Genomic DNA, 12,347 nt, shown 5'->3' on the forward strand with positions numbered 1-12,347 from the left:
AGACATGTCAGAGATATTCGTGGTGGCAGAGTTGGTGAGTTTTCAATTTAATTTTCTGAAGTAAGGATTAGATTGTAATTTTAGAACTTTTTAACAGTTTTTTTTTCTAAGGCTAGTTAACTTTTACGGCAAACACTACTTAGAACATTAGTTGATAAATTAAGAGTGAGAAATTTTGTCCAAAAGTATTATCAATATATTTTTCCTATAATTTTTAATGCATCTGTGGTATAAAATACAGGTAAATGTGCTCATAAACATAAAGGAAATATTGAAAACTCTAGATTACTTTCTCACATAGACTATGCAACAATTATTAAGATAATTAATCTCTGATTACTTAGATAAATTAAAATAAATAAGCTTTTTTAGAAGTAATGCAGAAAAAAATAAAAACTTGTATAAAATAAAACTGCAAAGAAAAAGATAAAATTTCAAGTAATTAAATAAAAGCAACAATGTTGATTTAGAATTAACTTTGAGCATTTTTTTACCTACATTGTTTGCCAAGTTTTTTATTTAATATATTTTATGATTTACATTTCTTTAGATAATCAACTGCTTGTTTTAAAACTATAAATATTCAACCATTATATAACATTGACATTCTTTTCTTAAATTCTATTCTAAATAATCTGGGAAAATATAAAATTATAAAATACTACAATCTAATTAAAATTATTAAGTCGATAACTAATTGAAAATTTAGGATTGAAATTGACTATATAAAATCTTAAAATCAATTCGTTCTACAATTTTATTAACTAATAATGATTTAGTTACTATTATGCATCAAGCTTAGATAGTGAAAAGATTAATTGGATCTTGATAGTAGTAAAATAGACTTTTATTAGGTGCATAAAACAGTAAAATAGACTTTATTAAAACAAAATTTAAATTTATTAAAATAAAAAGTTGTGCAATGCAAGATGAATTAAATATGTTTTTTTAAATATCAAAATAATATAAATTACATTTAATGAATATAAAATCCTTTTTTATATATTTTTTCACATGAATAAATTTGTACAATTTTAGACTAAAAAAGTTGTAACAGTTAAAAAATAGTAAAATTGATCTAAAAACCGTCATAATTCACTTTCATAGAAAAAAAAATAGGGTAAGTTATACATATAGAGTACAATTTATAGTATTTCAATAAAGTTTTAGAAAATAATACCAATTTAATAAATTTAAAAGAAGATTATCCGATTTAACTGAAAAAGCAACCTAATAGGCTAATAGTGATATTATATAGTAATTTGATCCTACAATTCTATATACGGCATAATCGAATTCATTTTAGAGATCCTAAATGAAATGCCTGTTAAGGAAACATTTGGCACGTGCATGATTAACAAGCTACCAAGAAAAAAAAAAGTTAGTCTAAATAATACTACTATTAAAAAAAAAACTGTAAGATCTTAAATACTTAAAATTACAATATAAAAAATTAACACTGTGAAGCGTGGGTAGACAATTATTATAAATAAAAACACTTCGGCCATTGATATTATCAATTATTAGTGGAAATATAAAAAAAAGTGCCTACGATTTCGTATTTAGGCAATAATTCGTAAGCTACAATAGAAACTGTGATAGCTGAGATGTCATATTCATTGTATTAAAATAAAACATGAAAATTGTTGACCGTTGGGCTTTTATATTTTCAGCGTTTGTTAACAAACTTAATAACTCAAACCAAGCATCCATGTATACTTGTCGGCAGCTGACATGTCAGGTAACATATATGTTTATAAAGCTATTTATTATACTTATGCCTTAGCTCCAAAATTCAAATATTTTGCATTGAAAATTTTACTTTTACATGAGAAATAGATCATAGCCATGTAATTAAAATTTATTTTTAATTATGTAAATACTTTAAAATATGATTTTTTTTAATTGGTCTCTCAACACACACATATATTCACAAAAAGTCACACAGGTGAAAGTAGAGGGAAAAGACGGTATAGTGAAAGCTCGGTTGCTTATTATGATGATCTTTGGGGGTCCTATTGTTTAATTATGCAAGAAATTAAAAGATGAAGCGAAGAAAATACACAAAAGTACATACTTAAGTGGGTCCTCTTAATTAAAGTATCCAATATAATGATAATGACTCAATAAAAGGAATCCAATAACATAATTATCAATGACATAATTATCTGTATATTAGTGTATATGGATTTTGATGATTAACTTTATTTACACTAACTACTAGTTGACATATTCGTGTATTAATTGACATAAGTTATTTTATTTTGATTTAACTTATAATTTTGAGTTTAAATTTTAATTAATATATAAAATGTGTAAAATAAATAAAAGTATAATGAGCATATAATATTTAAATTAAATTTTCAACATATAATATTTTAAAATTATATTAATATGCATTTGAATTTTGTTACTTTGACATATTTTATAAATAATGATAATTAAAAATAAGAATACTGTTAATAAATAATAAAATTAAATAATAACTCATAATATGTTTTAAAATAATAACTAGACTTAAATGTTAAGAAATACATTATTACTTATGTTTGTCAATTTATAAGTATAATATTAAATGGACATTTAAATTTTGTTATTTTAAAATATGTTTTTAAACTAAACTGTTCTAAATAATAAAGAAAAATGTTTAATTTATTTATAAAAAAACATTATATAAACTTGTTTAAAAACTATGAACAAATGAGATGGTCCAATTTACTCTCTTCATCTTAAAATTCCAATTAAGAGGATTCCATTTTAAAAGGACGGTGGTACAAAAGTAGTCTCATAGTTGTAATTGTGAATATGTAGTAAATACTTGGTTCGAGTTTTTGAGACACATCCATGGCCATTAGTATCAAAACTCCTCATCTCTCCCAAGTACCAAATCATCTCACTCAGAAAGTAAACAAAGGACCATTGTTACTTTGAAAGGACACTTTGCTAAGCTTCCTACGAAAAGGCACATTCCTCCACCTGTACAAATTAATTAAAGATGTTGATAAATTTACACGTGGTGTTATTTAAAATTTTAATTGAATTTTTTTTTAATACTGGTATCTAATTATAAATTATTATATTAATATGCATTACTATTTTTTTGTAATAACAAACTTAAAAATTATATTTATTATGCGTTATTAAACTTTCATTTTAAATAAAAAGTATATATACACTGACTGAAACGAAAATTTATCCCAATAGACCTATGTTTAAGCTAAAATGTTGGTATTATTCAATGTCTCCAATTTCCGAATTTCTTCTTCTTGAGCAAAAGTGGCAAACCTGTATGTCTATCCCAATAAGAATTGAATTCTCTATTTCAAGACATTGTTACTGTTCCAACGACTCACTTTATTTCTTTTTTGTCTGGTTCCAAATTCCTTTTCATCCATCATTCTCTCTTGTTAGTAATTAATAATGTTATTCAAAATACCTCACGGGAATTTTAGTACGATATGAACTCAGAATGTGGAAAATCTTGTTTTTATTTTCACTGAACAGGTAATTTTTCTTTTATAATAATACCAGACAAGGTACAAGGCTATCATTATAAATGAAAAATAATGACACCTCTCCTAAAATGAAAACCATATAAGTATTTTCATCTAATAACTTTTTTCAAACGAAATTAGAACATAAATTAATTTTAAAAAATTACGAAGAGAAGGTTCCAATTGAATATTAAATTGATACGACGCATGTGTCACCTGGTTTCTTAAAAACTGTTGCAAAGACACAGGACAAGAACATCAAGCATGAGATGAGATCTACTCACTCTGTTTGCTTTCAAGTTATTTTCAGAACTCATTACCCTCATTTTCCTTCTTTAACTTATTCACAAACTGAGTTTCACTAAACTTCACCACTCTGTTCACTCACTCTGTTTGCATTTAATCGTTGATCACCGGAACCACCTTTTCCGGTGGATTCTCGGAGCTCTGGTTGATGAGGTAGTTTTCCGGGGACAAAAATCCACCTGGGCCGGTGGAGGTGTGTGTGACTTGTGAGCGAAGATGTTCAGATGGAGGAGTGAGAGAAACAAGGTCAAAGCTGTTTTCAAACTCCAATTCTATGTCACCCAGGTAACTTTGCTTCATTTTTTATAATGAAAATATTTATTGATCAAATTTAGCACATTTTTCATTTAATTTGTTTTTTGAATGTTAAAGGAAGTTTATGTTTTAAAAGGGTATAATTTTGATGATGGGGGTGCAATGCAGCAACTGGGTATGAATTGTGATGGTGAAAGGAGAGATTTTTTACATTGTGATTGCTACTTTTTTTCAGATAGTGCAATCTGGGGTGGATGCTTTGGTGCTGTCTATAGTTCCAGGGGACATTGGAAAGGTAACTACGAGGTTAGAGAAAGCTGCAATTTGTGGTGGAGTTTGTAGATGGGAGAGTCCTGTATATGAAACAGTGAAGTTTGTTCAGGAGCCTAAGACTGGGAAATTCAGTGAGAGAAAATATCATTTTGTGGTTTCTACGGTATGGACTTCGATATTTTCTTTCTTTGTGGTTGGTTGTGTCAGATTGTGATCTAGTTTCTGTGTTATATTCTGTGTAGGGATTGTCAAAAGCTAACTCCTTTGGGGAAGTTTCTATAGACTTTGCTGAGTATGCTGAGGCTACAAAGCTCTCTACTGTTTCTCTTCCCATCAAGAATTCTCATTGTGATGCCGTTTTGCATGTTAGTATTTGGTCTCTCTCTTTTTATTCCCCCTTTCAAGAGATCACACCGCTTGAAATCTCAAGGATTCCTGATAAAAGAATTTGAGATGAATGCAATTTACTGCAATGCTGATTTCAGTAGTTCTGATTTGTTGCTTAATGGACAGGTATCAATTCATAGACTACAAGAAAATAATGATAAAAGGTATGAGGGGATTACTATGGTTATTTTACTTCGCAGGTTATAGAGTTTGCTTCAAACTCAATTTTTTTTATGATGGGGGTTCTTCTTGTTAATGACATTTGCAGAGAGGAAGAGCAATGTGAAGACGACAAATTAAAGTCCCATGATAGAAGTTTGAGGACCTATTTAAGCAATGGAGATATAGATGCAAGCACTAAAAGTGATTCTTCTGAAGTAAGGTTTCAATCACTGGGGCTAGAGCTTATGAACTATTTTGGATTGTTTATATATCCTGGTTTATAAAATTAAAAGTATAAATACTTTCTTATTGAGTGTTTGGTTTGTGGATATTTTATCAGTGTGTTTCATAATTGAAAATTTCCTCAACATATAAATTCAACAGTGTCATGTCCATTCTAAGTGCAAAAGTTATCTGTTATCTTTCCTTCTATTTTGGCAGTTAAAACTCTAAAGAAATTATTAAGTTTCCTCTTTCTATGTTTCACAGGATGTTTCTGCCAAAGTAAAAACCAATGGAGCAGAATTGAATACTGATTGTAGGACATCTAGTGGATCTGACATTACATTGTCAAGTTCTGATGGCAGCTCTGGACTTGATACTCCCCGGGAACTTGGACTAAATGGTAGCATCCACCCCAACAACAATGGTTTTCTATCGGATGTGAGCCACACTTCTGAGCCTCAAAAACCTGCTGTAGATGCCTCAGCGTCAATATATGATGTACATCAGAGATCACCCTGGGACTGGTCAGCTGGTTCAGAACATGGTTTGAGTACGGATGGTTCAGCAAATGGTTCTCAGGATGCCCTCCCTAGGGAAAGATCCAATCAAACATCAGATATGGAGATTGAAAGACTCAAAGCTGAAGTTGCTGCTTTGGCCAGGCAGGTGGATGTATCAGACTTGGAACTACAAACTCTAAGGAAGCAAATCATAAAGGAAAGCAAACGAGGGCAGGACCTCTCAAAGGAAATTGTTAGCTTGAAAGAGGAAAGAGATACGCTCAAGATTGAATGTGAGAATCTCCGGTCTTTTCACAAACGAATGGAGGAGGCCAAAGCTAGAAATAGGTCACACTTGGAAAGTGGTGATCTTCGTACTCTTGTGGAAGAAATTAGACAAGAATTGAAGTACGAGAAGGACCTGAATGCAAATCTCCAATTACAGCTAAAGAAGACACAAGAATCAAACGCTGAACTAGTTCTTGCTGTCCAGGACCTGGATGAAATGCTGGAGCAGAAAAATAGAGAAATATGTGGTCTTTCCAATAAGAATGAAGAGAGTAAAAAATCCCGCGAGTTAGGGAGAAACCTCTCTAATTGTGAAACAGACGACGATGAAGAACAGAAAGAATTGGAAGAGCTTGTTAAGGAGCACAGCAATGCCAAGGACACATATTTACTTGAGCAAAAAATTATAGATCTCTATGGTGAAATAGAAATGTATAGGAGGGACAAAGATGAGTTAGAGATGCAGATGGAGCAGCTTGCACTGGACTATGAGATATTGAAACAGGAAAACCATGACATTGCATATAAGCTTGAACAAAGCCAACTGCAAGAACAGTTAAAATTGCAGTATGAGTGCTCTTCTCCTCCTGCGGTTGATGACCTTGAAACTCATATTCGGAGTCTGGAAAATCAACTCAAGGAACAATCGGAAGAATTCTCAAATTCTCTGGCTACCACCAAGGCACTTGAAACTGAAATCAGCAGATTAGAGGAGGAAATGGAGAAACAAGCACAAGGATTTGAAGCTGATCTGGATGCTGTGACACGTGACAAAATTGAGCAGGAGCAAAGAGCCATCCGTGCAGAGGAAGCTTTGAGAAATACCAGAGTTAAAAATGCCAATACTGCAGAGAGGCTTCAAGAAGAATTTAGAAGGCTCTCGATGCAAATGGCCTCAACATTTGATGCAAATGAGAAGGCTACCATGAGGGCATTAACAGAAGCAAGTGAACTTCGGGTGCAGAAAAGACTATGTGAAGAAATGCTGCACAAAGTCAAAGATGAGCTTCGGTCAGTCAAAGCTGATTATGAGGTAAAACTTACTGAAATTTCCAACAAAATAGACATGATGAGTGCTCAGAAACAACAGATATTGTTGGAAATTGAGGACAAGTCCAAACAGCTTGAAAATCAGAAAAAGCATGAGGAACAAGTTAGTAGGGATTTCTCTGAAGAGATTCAGATGCTAAAAGCTGAGAATGAAAAGCTTAAAGTGGATATTTCATGCTTCTCTGAGCAACTTGAACAAAAAGAAATCTTAAGAAATGACTTGAAACTTACGAAGAAATCACTTGAGGAATCGGAGAATTGTTTACATAATAGAATGGTGGAAAGAAATGAGCTGGTGAGTACAATTGCTTTATTGAAGAAGGAAGCAGAAAGGTCACTCAATGAGCTAAATAGGATGAAGCATCTCAAGGATGAAGAAGAGACAGCAGGTAGACTCTTGCATTTGGAGTTAGAAGCACTTAGAGCTCAATATAGTGACTTAAAATGTTCTCTTACTGAGGATGAGACTGAGAAAGAAAGACTAAGAAAGCAAGTTTCCCAGCTAAATGGCGAACTCAGGAAGAAGGATGAAGCATTGATCAACATTGAGAAGAGGTTCAAGGATAGCAATGGACGCACACAACTTTCTGATGGAACTAAAACCAATTTGACGAACAAGAAAGGTGTTTCAATTCCTCAGAATTCAAAAGAAATGTCAAATCTGAGAGAGAAAATAAAAATGCTTGAGGTAAGTTTATAAATCCCAGTGGTTAGAAGAGATAGGTCCTTTGGAAAAAAATGCTTGATCCTGAAATACTAATTCTTCTATTGATATTTTCTTCTACTATGCATCATTTTTTCACTCTGCAGTTTTTTAGACTAATTTACCTCTGGCAATTGAGGGGGGTATATTAACAGAGAGAGTTTTTTGTGGCAGGGCCTGATAAAGTCAAAGGAAACTGCCTTGGAAACATCAACTTCCTCATTTTCAGAGAAGGAAAGGGAACTCCAATCCAAAATTGAGGAACTGGAGAACAAAGTGGAGGAATTCAATCAGAGCATTGCCTTGCAAAAGGTATACCCAATTAATATAGATCAAAGCTCAAGCAATTTGCCAACTTCAATGGAAAAATTTGAGCTTTGTGTCACTTGGCATATCCATTAAAATGCGCTGATGAATGATTGAAATAAGAAAATTTCGACTATTTTTTTTATTTGATTAGCTTTTTGGTCCTATACAATTTAAATTACGAAGCAAATCTTGCTTGCCTTTGGTATCTGGATTAAGCTGTTATCATTGCATTGTTGGTTTATGAGGTTATTGAATGATGCATCAGCAATAAAAATACATTGGCTTGTCTTCAAACAGGTTGAGAATCTCAATGATACTACACACATGTCCCAAGAAAATGGTGCTGCAGTGTCATTGTTCAAGAGGTGACTATCTACTTTTTCCATGCTACCTTTATTACTTGTAAAATTTTTGCACTAAAGCAATTCAATTGTTTCATCATTGATCATTTTCTGGCATTGGTAGTGATGTATATTCGTTGGAGAAAGAAGCCGAAATATCCACTAAGGATGACAACCTTTGTGACATTTTGACTGAACTATCCATGTTGAAGGAAAAAAATAACTCAATGGAAACCGAACTGAAAGAGATACAACAAAGATACTCAGAAATGAGTCTCAAATTTGCAGAGGTAGAAGGTGAAAGACAAAAGCTTGTTATGACTGTGAGAAACCTCAAGAATAACCGGAGGGGCCAATGACTTCTTCATGATATTATCATGGGAACTGCTGTGTGTAGTTGCAACAGTGGAAACAGTATAAATGAATAAATTAATGTGTACAATGGCAAGATATATATGCATTTTCTTCCTCTTTTCTTAGCCTTTTCTCAACTTTTGAACCGTAAATGTGTGCCATAGTAAGGGTACCATTTTACATAGTTTATCCTTTCAGTTTGCACTGTTTAAGTGTTTTTAAGTTGCCAATAGCGCTCATCAGTTCTTTGATTGTATCATTTTTCTTATGCGTTTTATATACATATTCTTTTATTGTATCCTTTAACTGATATATGATATAATACAAATGAGCATTTTTTTTATTTAATATAATGTGTACACAAATTGTTATTTTTATTTTGCATTTATGCAATTATGTTCAGATTCTTTTATTGCATTCCGGTGTTATGATGAAACTGGCATATTCCCTAACAGTGGTCACTCATAATAAATGTGGACTGTGGTTTCAAGTTAATTTTACCTATAATGTCAATAATTCGAATTTGGAAGTTGGTATATTAAAGAAATATTTATTTAATTACTACTACTGATTTGATGGATAGTCTCACAATTATGGGTAAATGTGATACAACCAAATTATAAGAAAATCAACTACAGTTTTTCTCAGAGAGTGACTAGGGATGAGAGAATATTATAGCTAAGATTAAGGGTGTGTTTGAAAATATAGCTTAAATAATTACTTATTCAATAAACTTTCTTACATGAGAATGTATACTATAAATTTGACTTTTTTTTAAAAATAATTTGAAAAAAGTTTATTTTAATAAATTATAGTGAAAAACTTATTAGAATAAATTAAAAAAAAGTTTTTAAACATGATTAACTATTTCTACAAGCTTTTTTTTTTTCAAACTCCTACTAATTAACATTAATAGATATAACTAAGTTAAGCACTTAAAATTTATGTTTGACTAGAAAAAAAATCTCTGAACTTATTATTTACTTAATTTAAAAATTAATTATTCTTTTAAAATATCTCTTCAAAGAACAATATATTTTTTATAGATTAAATATATAAATTTTTTAATAAGTGATACATACATTTGAGATATTCACAAATTTCTAATAATAAAAATTTAGAGATAAATAATCTTTTAGTCTTTGTACAAGACTTATTTTATAATTTAATTTCTATAAGTAAAAAAATAAAATTCATATCAAGCCTTATATAATTTTTTAAAATTTTTTGTCTATGTTGTTACAGTAAATTATAACACATTAACTTTCTCTATTACGTGACATATTTAAATTATTTTTAATCTTTATATTAAGATTTTATTTTTGTAATTTAGTCTTTATAGATAAAAAAATTATATATCAATCTCTATACAAAAATTTCTTTTCAATTTTGTCTCTATTATTACAATGACATTTCATATTAGTGTCAAAGTGACATTTTTCTAATTTTTTAGAGGAGATTTTAAATTCTTTAAAAAAACTTCATATTCTGTTTTATTCATTTTTAATTCAGGATGTTGAATTTTGTTATAAAAGCTAACGCCTCTTTGCTTTAAATATGTGCAAGAATCATCTTGAGATGAGAAGATTTCATGTCTTGATTCATCTTTATATGAGCATCACTTCCAATATTTTCATCTCAAATATCATTATTTGTTTGAATCAAATTCTCACAATAATTCCCATTTCTTCTCCTGTTATCTAATAAATGCTTTCTATACTCTGTCCTACATTGTAATTCATGAATGATAATTGAGACTTTTGAACTATTCATTGAGAGAATTTACTATTATTAAGTTCATTTTTATTCATATTTCAGGAAAAAGATAAAGAAGTGAAAGCTTAAAAGATGTTCAGAATTGAAGGAAGAAAAGAAGTAGAGATATACACGGGCATGTACACGCTCGTGTATATACGCGTGTATATCACTGGATGCATAAATCAAGCATACATTCAAGCCAGAGATATACACGGGCAGGTACACGCTCGTGTATATGAACGTGTATATCACTAGTAGAGTCAATTGGAAGGCATCACCTAAACCAGAGATGTACATGGTCAAAGTACATGACCGTGTACATGGGTGTGTACTTTTTAGAAAAGATTTGAAGGGCAATTGTTGGAAATCAGAGATATACACGTTCGTGTACTTGAGCGTGTACTTTCAACTTACGTAAAAATTCAAATTGTGCGCAAAGATAAACCCTTGGACGACTGATATAAAAGGGAACTTGACACAGAAACCGGAGGAGGCAGTTTTGGGAAAGACGAAGTCGGTGACGGCTGGAGAATGAAATCAAGTCTTTAATTCATCTCTTTTGTAATTTTAGTTTCAAGATGTTTAGGTTCTAATTTTCCTTTGAGTATCTAGGCGTAATGAATCCTATGTGACCAAACCTTCTGGAATTCTTCTTAATTCTATTTCATATTTTCTTCTCTTAAGTTTAATTAAGTAATATCAATTGTCTTCCACCTTGTTTTCTTGTTTGAATTTGAGTAAAATTTCTGCATGAAATTAACATTACTCAATTAAAAGGACTTGAATGTGTTTCTAGAGATAGAAAGACGTAAGTTTTCTATATTAGGATTAACCCTAATTATGGAATTCATAATGAACTTAATGCAACCTAGGGGTATTAATTAAGGAAGAGATTTTGATTGCTCAACCGAGAGTTAGGAATTATTATCCTTGAGAAAAGTGTTGGTTTAATTCAGAATTTCCTGTAGCGATAAGGGCTAGGAACTAAGTAGTTGAAGAAGAATTTTAGTTATTTGGACACTGAGGAGGATTTACAGTCTAAATACTTGCCTATTTCCCTTGAATACCTTTAATCATACTTTTCTATAATTTATTTTTATAAGAAATTTGTTCCTTTTAAATTATTATTCTTCTATTTTCAGTAATTTTATCAACAAAAAAATTATTTCTCATATTCATTAATAATTACGCAATTAAGGAAGTAATTCTTAATAAAAGTCCATGTGGATAGGACACTTGGTACTCTATTTTTCATAATATTACTCTGACAACGGGTACACTTGCCTAGTAATCAATTTTTACACACCAAGTTTTTGGCGTCGTTGTCGGAGACTGATTAATTAGGATCTCCTTGATTACGTATTAACTAATTTTTTTTATTTCTTCAGTCTCGAATTAACTTTTCTATTTTGCTTTCATTTTTTTTAGGAGCTAATTTTTCTGGTGTATGACCAGAACCTGTTCTGCTGCACTGTTTGAAGAACTTTGCAAAAAATTCGGAAAGAGAGGCGACTACTAGTGCAGAGGGAAAACGCACAAACTCACATGGAAGGAATGACAAATAATGAAGAGCAATCAAGGACCATGTCCGATTATGTTTGTCCATCATTAACTAGGACAAAATCTAGCATTGTCCGTCCGGATGTGCAGGAAAATTTTGAAATAAAGTCCAATGTTATTTAGATAGTTTAGCAGTTTGTTCAATTTAATGGGTTGCAAGATGAAGACCCCAACGCTTACATCGCTAATTTTCTGGAGATCTGAGATACATTCAAGATAAATGGAGCTACTGATGATGCAATCCGCTTGAGACTATTTCCATTCTCTCTCAGGAGTAAAGCAAAACAGTGGTTAAACTCTCTCCCGCGAGGATCTATCACTTCATGGGAGGCCATAGCAAAAATGTTCTTAGCAAAATATTTATCTCCTGCAAAAACTGCCA

The 12,347-nt window shown here is 31.1% G+C and overlaps 1 protein-coding gene across 1 annotated transcript; it reads left to right on the forward strand.

Annotated features, from left to right (window-relative positions):
• The first annotated feature begins 3,748 nt into the window (after positions 1–3,748).
• LOC113854706 (putative leucine-rich repeat-containing protein DDB_G0290503) lies at positions 3,749–8,989 on the forward strand. The gene is made up of 9 exons (XM_027485872.1): positions 3,749–4,085; positions 4,291–4,491; positions 4,571–4,693; positions 4,842–4,879; positions 4,984–5,092; positions 5,367–7,628; positions 7,818–7,955; positions 8,250–8,317; positions 8,418–8,989. The coding sequence occupies exons 1-9, from the start codon at positions 4,017–4,019 to the stop codon at positions 8,650–8,652; spliced, it is 3,243 nt and encodes a 1,080-aa protein (XP_027341673.1). The 5' UTR covers positions 3,749–4,016; the 3' UTR covers positions 8,653–8,989.
• The last annotated feature ends 3,358 nt before the right edge of the window (positions 8,990–12,347 follow it).

Source organism: Abrus precatorius, unplaced genomic scaffold, assembly GCF_003935025.1.
Source record: "Abrus precatorius isolate BTA unplaced genomic scaffold, Abrus_2018 Scaffold11, whole genome shotgun sequence".
In the NCBI taxonomy this organism is placed as follows: Eukaryota; Viridiplantae; Streptophyta; class Magnoliopsida; order Fabales; family Fabaceae; genus Abrus; species Abrus precatorius.

What these genes read in the sequence shown, in the direction of transcription:
- LOC113854706 (XM_027485872.1), top strand. Translation starts at nt 4,017, where the DNA reads ATGTTCAGATGGAGGAGTGAGAGAAACAAGGTCAAAGCTGTTTTCAAA. An exon ending in ATTGTGATGCCGTTTTGCAT is followed by an intron (nt 4,694 to 4,841) that starts GTTAGTATTTGG and finishes CTTAATGGACAG; the next exon opens with GTATCAATTCATAGACTACA. An exon ending in AGAAAATAAAAATGCTTGAG is followed by an intron (nt 7,629 to 7,817) that starts GTAAGTTTATAA and finishes TTTTTGTGGCAG; the next exon opens with GGCCTGATAAAGTCAAAGGA.